Source organism: Gobio gobio (genome assembly GCF_949357685.1).
Source record: "Gobio gobio genome assembly, chromosome: 24".
In the NCBI taxonomy this organism is placed as follows: Eukaryota; Metazoa; Chordata; class Actinopteri; order Cypriniformes; family Gobionidae; genus Gobio; species Gobio gobio.
In genome coordinates this window covers 2,759,785-2,770,119 of record NC_137120.1, presented here as the reverse complement: position 1 = coordinate 2,770,119, position 10,335 = coordinate 2,759,785, and the positions used below count along the sequence as shown (strand labels likewise).

Here is a 10,335-nt window from a genome sequence, read left to right as displayed (position 1 = left end):
TATCGGCAGCGTTTTTCGCCGCATCTTGAGTGTTCACACCCAATCGATTTTCATTGGCGATGCGCCGAGTGAATGTGCAAATTCAGTAGACTCATTGGCCGGCCAGTTTTTAAAGAGCCGTGTCAAAACAAAAAAACAAACCCAAGGCGTTTTTTTTTTTTATTACGCTTTTACGTCTGCCATTTTGCTCATCTGTGTGCACACTCACCTTTGTTTTATTTGGCGCCCTTTGTATAGTCACCAGAGGTTAAATGTTGACGATAAACACGCACAAAAATCGTCCCGCTGTAAACAGGCCTTAAAAGGTAAGACATTTACATTTTTACATTTATGCATTTGGCAGACGCTTTTATCCAAAGCGACATACATTACATTCTACATTTTGTCAATTCTTGCTTTCCCTGGGAATTGAACCCATGACCTTGGCGTTGCTAGCGCCATGCTCTACTGTTTGAGCTATAGGAAAGCCATATATATTTAACCAGTTTCCCATGTACTCTTAGCTAGAATAATATTACAATAACCAGGGATTGAGGCTCACCCTCTTGACATTGGTCTAGCAGTTTCTTTACTAGCCCCTACAGACTAAGTACACGCGACTAATGCCAATGTGTTAAGCAGAGCTCTAAAACTTCAGTCTGTGTGCTCCAATGCTCCTCCTAATCTGAGTTTTAGTCCATTACTAACCTGAGTAGATTAGTGGAGTTATGGATTTAACGTAATCTAATAGAGACCATTTCTAATAAAGTCATTCAGAATAACAACTGTAACAATTTATTTGTCAGGTAAATGTTTCATGCAAATTACATAATCAATTCACAGATAATCAATACAAAACATCTCAGAAATAAAGAGTAATGGCAGCATCACCTGACATCTGAAAGACACTGAGCATTATGGGCTAATCCACTACAAATCGGCCCGAGCCTTTTGCAGCATTTCTTTAAATACCATGTCAAAACATCCAAAATGAATTTACATTAATCAAGGTCCCATACCTGGGTAGTGTAAACCTTTCGGGGACAGAAGGAAATTTGCATGAAATACCCTGGGAAAGGGGCACACCCTCCATAGTAGGCAAAATATAGCTAAATTCGTAAACCCTTTATTACCTATTGGTTTACTTCTGTGGGGATTGGGCCATTGTACCAGTGTTTAGAAACCATATACAACCCCAAATCAGAATAAGTTGGGACAGTATGGAAAACGCAAAAAAAATAAGAAAGAAGTGATTTCTAAATTTACTTTGACTTGTATTTCATTGCAGACAATATGAACACAAAATATTTCATGTTTTGACTGGTCAACTTCATGTCATTTGTAAATATGCATCCTTTCCTGTCATTCAGACCTTCAACACATTTCAAAAAAAGTTGGGACATTAAAGCATTTACCACTTTGTAATGTTGCCATTCCTTTTCACAACACTTAAAAGACGTTTAGGGACTGAAGACACCAAGTGATGAAGTGATTCAGGTGTAATTTTGTCCCATTCTTCCTGCAAACAAGTCTTAAGGTGGGCAACAGTGCGGGGTCTTCGTTGCCACACATTCTCTATTGGAGACAGGTCGGGACTGCAGGCAGGCCAGTCAAGTACCCGAACCCTCTTCCTCCGCAGCCAGGACTTTGTAATGTGTGCAGAATGTGGTTTTGCATTGTCTTGTTGAAATATGCATGGACGTCCCTGGAAAAGATGTCTTCTTGAAGGCAGCATATTATGCTCCAAAATCTCTATGTACTTTTCAGCATTAATGGTGCCTTCACAGAAGTACAAGTTACCTTTGCCAAGGGCACTGACACAACCCCATACCATGACAGACCCTGGCCTTTGGACTTGTTGCTGGTAACAGTCTGGATGATCCTTTTCTTCTTTGGTCCGGAGCACACAGCGTCCATTCCTCCCAAAAAATACCTGAAATACTGATTCTTCTGACCACAGTACACGTTTCCACTGTGTGATGGTCCATCCCAGATGCCTCCGAGCCCAGAGAAGTTGACGGCGCTTCTGGACACTTTTAACATAGGGCTTCCTTTTGGCACAGTCCAGTTTTAACTGGCATTTGTGGATGTAACTACGTATTGTGGTACTTGACAAAGGTTTGCCAAAGTAGTCCTGAGCCCATGTGGTGATATCGCTTCTAGATGAATGACGATTCTTGATGCAGTGCCGCCTGATGGATCGGAGATCACGGTTGTTCAGCTTAGGTTTGCGCCCTTGTCCTTTACGCACTGAAATTCCTCCAGATTCCTTGAATCTTTTAATTATGTTATGCACTGTTGAATGTGAAATATCCAAATCTCTTCCTATCTTTCTTTGAGGAACATTGTTTTTAAACATTTCAATAATTTTTTCACGTATTTGTTGGCAAACTGGCGATCCTCTGCCCATCTTTGCTCCTAAAGGATTAGACCTTTCTTGGATGCTGCTTTTGTACCAAATCATAATTACAATCACCTGTTGACATCACCTGTTTCAAATCACATCATTATTTAACCATTTTACCTCATTACTAGCCCTGAATTGCTCCTGTCCCAACTTTTTTTGAAATGTGTTGCAGGTCTGAATGACAGGAAAGGATGCATATTTACAAATGACATGAAGTTGACCAGACAAAACATGAAATATTTTGTGTTCATATTGTCTGCAATGAAATACAAGTCAAAGTAAATTTAGAAATCACTTCTTCTTTTTTTTGCGTTTTCCATACTGTCCCAACTTTTACTGATTTGGGGTTGTAGATTTTTGGGTAAATTTCAGGTGATCTCGGCATGTGGAGAGAAGAGATGGGGGAAGAGGGGGATGAAGGGAAGGAAGTAGTTTGACGTCTAGGATGAGGATGCTAATGTCTAAGATAGTGTTCAAATGCTAATTTCCAGAAATGTCTCAGAGAGTAGCCCGCTCTGAGCCCAGACAGCTTGGCTCCAGTCTTACAACAGTGTTATTGTGTCACTTTTGGTGAGGACGCAGCGTCAAAACTGAAGGTGCTGGATCTGAAAATGAACTACTTACTATGATTGTTTTTTGTATGACTTTGTAGAGGAGATGAATGAGTGAAACTCTTCCCACATTCAGTGCATTTATACGGTTTCTCTCCAGTGTGGATCCTCTCATGTATTTTCAGGCCTCCTGTCTGACTGAATCTCTTGTCACAGTGTGAACACTTGTATGGTTTCTCTCCAGTGTGGATCCTCTCATGTGTTTTCTGGCCTCCTAAATGACTGAATCTCTTGTCGCAATGTGAACACTTGTAAGGTTTCTCTCCATTGTGAATTCTCTGGTGCAGATTCAAATCTCCAGCTGTAATAAAACTCTTCCCACACTCAAAGCACACATGAACTCTTTCACCAGTATGTATTTTCTGATGTTTTTTAAAATTCTGCAGATGTGAAAAACTCTTTCCACACAAAGAACATGAATGTGGTTTCTCCTTCGAATGAATTCTCAGGTGGCTCTTCAGACCTGAAGCCCTCAAAAATGTTTTGCCACATTGATCACATCCATGCAGTTTCTCTCTAGTGTGGATGTTCATGTGTTCCTTAAGGATTCCTTGTTGTTTGAAACTCTTCCCACATTGATCACATGTGAACGGATTCTCTCCAGTGTGGATCCTCATGTGATCCTCGAGACTCTGTTTGTGTGTGAAACTCTTCCCACACTGAACACATGTGAACGGTTTCTCTCCAGTGTGGATCATCATGTGAACATTGAGACTGTGTTTGTGTGTAAAACTCTTCCCACACTGATCACATTTGAATGGTTTCTCTCCAGTGTGGATCCTCATGTGATCCTCGAGATTCTGTTTGCGTGTGAATCTCTTCCCACACTGAACACATGTGAACGGGTTCTCTCCAGTGTGGATCATCATGTGAATCTTGAGACTCTGTTTGTGTGTGAAACTCTTCCCACACTGAACACATGTGAACGGTTTCTCTCCAGTGTGAATCCTCATGTGAACCTTGAGATTCTGTTTGTATGTAAAACTCTTCCCACACTGATCACATGTGGACGGTTTCTCTCCAGTGTGAATCCTCATGTGAACCTTGAGATTCTGTTTGGATGCAAAACTCTTCCCACACTGACGGCAAGTGAAACATTTCTTGTCTCTTCTTTTCAATAAAGAAATACCTTCAGTCTTTGAGCGAGTTTCTTCTTCAGTTTTTACATGATGATGTTTCTCCTCTTCATTCTTCAGCATCATGTCTGAAATGACAGTAAAAGTAACATTATAAATAATTTAGGGCTGTAAATTTTTTTAATTTTTAATCGTGATTAATCACATCCTTATTGTGAAATTAAGCATACACCATTTATCTTGTTCATTTTGTCATCATTTGCTATATCCAGCAAAATAAACCTTCAGATTGAAGGGTGATTCTCACAAAACAGTGAGGCTTATCCACCTGGCACGCTATTGGTGGGTTTAACACCATGACGGATAAAGAAGCGATGGATCGTTGGTCTGATTGGTTGAAGGACTATTCAATTGCGTACAGAGTCATTTGAACTATGCATGTTGATCACGCCTCTTGTGGTCTGATTGGTTGAAGGACTATCCACTTGCGTACAGATACATTTGAACTATGCAATTGATCACGCCTCTTGGGGTCTGATTGGTTGAAGGACTATCCACTTGCGTACAGAGTCATTTGAACTATGCATGTTGATCACGCCTCTTGTGGTCTGATTGGTTGAAGGACTATCCAATTGCGTACAGATACATTTGAACTATGCCATTGATCACGCCTCTTGTGGTCTGATTGGTTGAAGGACTATCCACTTGCGTACAGAGTAATTTGAACTATGCCCGTTGATCACACCTCTTGTGGTCTGATTGGTTGAAGGACTATCTCGTCCTCACTCATGGTCTGCAATGCGGGGCAGAACTCTAGGTTTGGGCTAAATTCTAAGCTCGGAGCCCTCTGTCCCCTTGGACAGTGCCCCTGATATACATATATTTTTTTACTCTATTCGAACATTTGTAAGTGTGAAGTCATAAAAACCACTGCCACAGGTAATCTGACATTCTTTTTTTATTTTTTATTAAAAGATACTTTTATTATCACTATTGCCTCAATGTTGTATAGTGTCTTTAATGGATTGTTTAGTGATTTGGTCTTAGTGACTTAGGAGTCCTCTTGACTACTCCTATTGTTTCATGGATTTAGGAGCTAGTTTTAGTGCTAAAATGTTTTGTTAAATACTCTTATGCCAAACACACCAAACGCAAATAGATCGTCAAAACCGTGTCTGGTTGGACGCTTGAACATTTTGAATCCATTCGCAGCGAATTGGACGCACATATAAATCGAGCGTTTGAAGCGAAACAGACGCGCGCTCAAGGAGAAATATGTCAAAACACCACTCTGCCTCTTTTTAATTTCACTAAAAATATATATTAAACATTAATAGCCACACAAATGTGGTCCAGGCAATGCACTGCCTACATTATCTTCACGGCATGTATATTTAAATATCCTAAACAAATAAAGTTATGAAACTTCTCTTTGCCCTCAGTCAAAATGATTTGGCAGACAGCAAATGACAGATTCATGACACCAAAGATCGCCCGTTAGATATACACAAGATTAATTATATCTGATGTTTAACCACTACAGAGGCATCAGAGCCAGCGGCAGACTGCAGAAGGACTGGCCGAGGAAAGGCTGTTCTCGCCTGGATTTCACAACTCCAAAAACGCAAGATCATTTTTTTTAAATAGTCGCTCTCTTTATAAATAAACTATATATTTGAGCTTTAAACAACTACATTATCACCTGAAAAAGTCTTAAAACTACATTTCGTGACACAATAACAGTAGTACTTTTAAATAATGCGGGGTTTCTCATCACGTCACTTTACCACGTGATGGCAGCAAGCAGGCTCCTGATTGGTTAACGCGCCGCGAATTGACGCCAAAACTCAAATTTTTCAGCTTGGGCGTCAGATGCGAATTTAGCTTCCAACGCGTGAACGCACCAATAGCCCCACTCGCGCGTATCACGCAAGACGCCCAATTCACGTCAAATTCACATAATTTGTGCAAATCGCAGGACCTCCAGACGCCCGTCAACGCGCCTTTCCATTGACTTAACATTGAAATCACTCGCTCCTGACGCTCTATTCGCGTTTGGTGTGAACGCAGCATTAGAGCAAAAATTTTGGAGTCCAAAAATTAGGACTGACACGCCCATTATTTTTAAGAGTTTCTCCTAGGGCTGCATGATTAATCTAAATCGAACTGCAATCGCGATTTGGCTTGTGCGTGATTATGAAAGCGCAAAGGCTGCAATTTTAATTAATTAAATATATGCCCAGCTGGTCAGTGAAGAGCGGCTCTGTGATCAGTAAACGCTGCTCAATCTCTGAAAGCACTGAGTTTGAGTCGCTTATAATGCCTTCACGTGCTATCGGAAATTTGATAATTCCGACTTCTGAAGTCGTGATTACGAGCTCATTGCATTCAAGTTTCAGAATACAGGGGCGTTCATGTGCAATTTTTCCCTAGGAAACTCGTATTTACAATAATTCCGAGAGCACGTGAAGGCAGCATTATTATAACGGGCGCTTGAAAAAGCAAAATGTGTCAAACATCTTCACAAACTACTAATGAGAAGTGTTCATAAACCTGTTGTCCAACAAAATACAACTTTTAATAACATATTTTAACTCACTTCATATCGTCAGTCGAGCTGATGTGGCTTCTTATCACAGAATGTCAATCAGCACTGCAGATTTTATTATTATGAAAATACCAGAGAAGACTTAAATAACTCAAATACACAATGTCTTGCTGCAGTGGTGTTTATTGTCGTCATGTTTAAAGCTACACTGTGTAACTTTTTTTAGTTTATTCTTAGCTAAAAAAAGTTCTTTCAAAAATATATGTGCTCATTAATGTATATTTACTTCTTTCAAGTAATAAAGTATTCTCGTAAGTTTATAATATGCCATTGTAAATACACACGGGTGAGGGGTTCGAATGCGGGTCACCATGTTGCCCCTCCATCTTGAAAGTACATTAGCCAAAGAGGGACATACCCTTAAATTCAAGCTTCGCCTTTCGCGTTTTAACACTCGATGGCACCGTGTCCAATGTGGACGAGGTCGAACTGGAAGCCATGTTAATCTTGGACTAAATCGGCCACCGTAGGAGTTAAAACGAAATCAGAATTGCGAGGAACAGAAACTAAAATTCACTTGATGGTCATATACATGTTCACCACTAGATGGGGGAAAATATCACACAGTGTAGCTTTAATCAAAGCGTTTCTATCTTCGTTTTATTCAGCTTATAGCGCTATAGCTTCGCTTCACATTAGGGATTTCCCAAAGGGATTTCCTGAACACTATTACTTCTCTGACGTAAATGTAGAGTTTCTGCTCGAGGTTACCCTCTATCCTCAAGTATGAATGAAACTTTAGGTTAGAAAAAAAGAAAAATAATACTTTTAAATAAATGTATGACAATCCATATGTTTTTTCTTCCATGTACAGGAGTTTAAATCCCCACAGTGGATGCATAAGAGGCTCATATTTCATATTAAATACATATACTTTAAGAAATTGGTATCACAGATTATATATATATATATATATATATACAATAAATCCTAAGACCTTTCTAATGATTTTTAGTCATAGGATGTCTGCATATTAACAGGTAACCCATATTTTTTTTAGTTTTCTGTAAAATATTATTATTATACTGTCATATTTATTATTGGCTTTGGGTGCTCGAGCCCCTGCCCTTTTTCAAAATGAATCAAAAGTGCCCCTCTCAGACAAATATCAATGATAATATCGTGGTCAATAAAACTAAATAAATGTGATTATAATAACATGACAATGTATACAATAGTAACGAACGGCTCAAAAGTTGGATAATTTCTGTTGAGGCGTTGCTATGGGTTGCGTGCGTTTTGATTGACAGCTGATTTTCCACTGTTCAGAAACGGCTCTCGAGCCAAATATGGTCCTTTCAGAGTGTGTGGCCTTACGGGAAAAAAGTAAACCAATATTTTTTTTGTCATCTATAATCAGAGCTAATGTGCTGATTTAATTACAAATCTATATATTATATAAGTATTACACAATTCACCAATGCCTGTTTGTCATATACACCAACCAATCGTGATCTGGCAAAGCAAGTTCAAATTCCATTGGGCGATGTGAAGCGGTAATTTTCTGTTCTTATTCTTAAATCGGTTGAAAATTACACGGACAGACGAACTAACGTTTGTGGAACGATTTCCTGTGGTTTGTGTCATTTTGTAAATTGCATCACTAACTAAATGGATTTTAACTGACAACAAACAAATCCCTGCACAAAACCACAGCAGCAAAAGTCGCATTAATGGTAAGTAGTGTTAAATTCACTTGTATTTATGTATATTGATACACCGTTTACTATTTCATGAAACTATCAAAGTTAACAAAACCCAAGTGCCACCGTCACCTACAGGCCTATTATGTGAAGTGTAGGCTGGCGACATGGTTACGTGAAATTACTTTATTATATTAACTTACCATTTTTGAATATTATGCAGCATTATAAGTCTCTTATGTTCATCAAGCCTGCTTTTATTTGATAAAAAACAGCAATATTGTAAAATATTACTAAAATAATGGTTTTCTATTCATTACTCCACATCATTACTCCACTCTTCGGTGTCACATGATCATTCAGAAATCATTCTAATATGAGGATTTAATGTCAATGATGGAAACTGTGATACTCTTTTCAAGATTCTTTGATTAATAAAAAGTTAAAAAGAACATAATGTAATAATATTTCACAATATTAGGATACAGTTTTTTCTGTATTTTTGATTTAAATAAATGCAGGCTTGATGAGCATAAGGATATATATATATATATATATATATATATATATATATATATATATATATATATATATATATATATATATATATATAATAGCCCCTTTTTTACATTTGAGCCCCTGCCCCTGAAGAACTCTCTGCACGGCCCTGCCCTCGATTTATAAATCATGTGCACAATTAACTATTTCGTTCCGTCTATTTATAAATCGTGCGCACATTTTTTAAATTTGTTCCCTCAAATTGCTAAATCGTGCACACGATTTACTAATTCATTCCCTCAATTTATAAATCATGCGCATGATTTAGCAAATCGAGGGAACGAATTTGTAAAACGCGCGCACGCTTTATAAATCGAGGGAACGAAATAGTAAATTGTGCGCACGATTTAGCCTACTAGTTTTTTACTGCATGTCATGTGCGGGGCTCCGTAGGAGCTACTTTTGTGAATACGGCCCCTGATAGTTATACTTGGGAAAATGTGGGATTTTTTTGTGTATAATTTATGATTTTTTCCCCTGAAAGATATATTTAATAACTTGACTATAGTGAAAACACATTTAATAACTTAACTGTAATTCACTGTGCTGTTACCTAATTCAGTTCACACATCACTGCTGTCCTGCTGGTGATACTACAAGACTTATTAACAAGCCATTCAGGATCAGCAGCAGATCATCTCACTTTATTCACACTATTTGCTGCTAGAAACAGATTGTTGGAGTCTGAATATATGATGAAAGCCTATAAAAGTGCTCTAATATTACTATTATTTATCACATGATACAGACATGGCGGTAATATAAAGACAAACACCAATGACACCAATCTATTCCAACCATTGTAATTAGTCTAAATTAAGCTAAATATAAGTTCGACTTCCTATAAATGACTGCATTCACATAAACATAACATACCGTCTTGAATGTGCAGAGAAACAGGCAAATGACAAATTCTTCTTTATGAATAAACATTTGGTTAGCAGACACACAAATAGCACCGAACCCAATGAAAACCTTTCCGATATGAAACAGTTATCGTTGCTTAAACAAACGAACTTACCGCGAAATAGCGTGAACTGTTTACCTCAGAAGACTTGAGTGGAGTGCGCGGGTGGTGACGTCATCACCGGGAGACGAGATCAACGGTAGATTATCAAAAACACACTAAACCGTGTTTAAAACGGCAAAATATCTATAAAACAACATATCAAACGAAAATAAGGGTAAAATAGTTACTGATGTAGACAGACAGCCGTCTCATAGTCATGTGTGGGGTGAAATATATCAGGCATTAAAAGTATTATAGAGAAGTGTAAAGCACAAAGCCATCATAATATTTCAAATGCTTTTAATCTGATCTTAAAGCAAGAAAAGTGAGTAGACAATAAAATGGACAAAAGTAAACTGTGAAGCAAATACAAAGTGTAAACAAATTAGACAGACCAAAACAATAAATACATGAAAAATGACAAGTTTGATAACAGTTTTAATA

At 38.1% G+C, this 10,335-nt stretch overlaps 1 protein-coding gene across 1 annotated transcript; it reads right to left on the bottom strand.

The window, feature by feature from the left end:
* Positions 1-755: 755 nt before the first annotated feature.
* On the bottom strand, positions 756-9,975 carry LOC307121181 (uncharacterized protein). Its single transcript, XM_079808672.1, has 2 exons — positions 9,904-9,975; positions 756-4,201 (listed from the first exon to the last, which is right to left on the bottom strand). Exon 2 carries the CDS (start codon positions 4,197-4,199, stop codon positions 3,003-3,005), a length of 1,197 nt encoding a protein of 398 aa, XP_079664798.1. The 5' UTR covers positions 4,200-4,201; positions 9,904-9,975; the 3' UTR covers positions 756-3,002.
* Between the last annotated feature and the right edge of the window lie 360 nt (positions 9,976-10,335).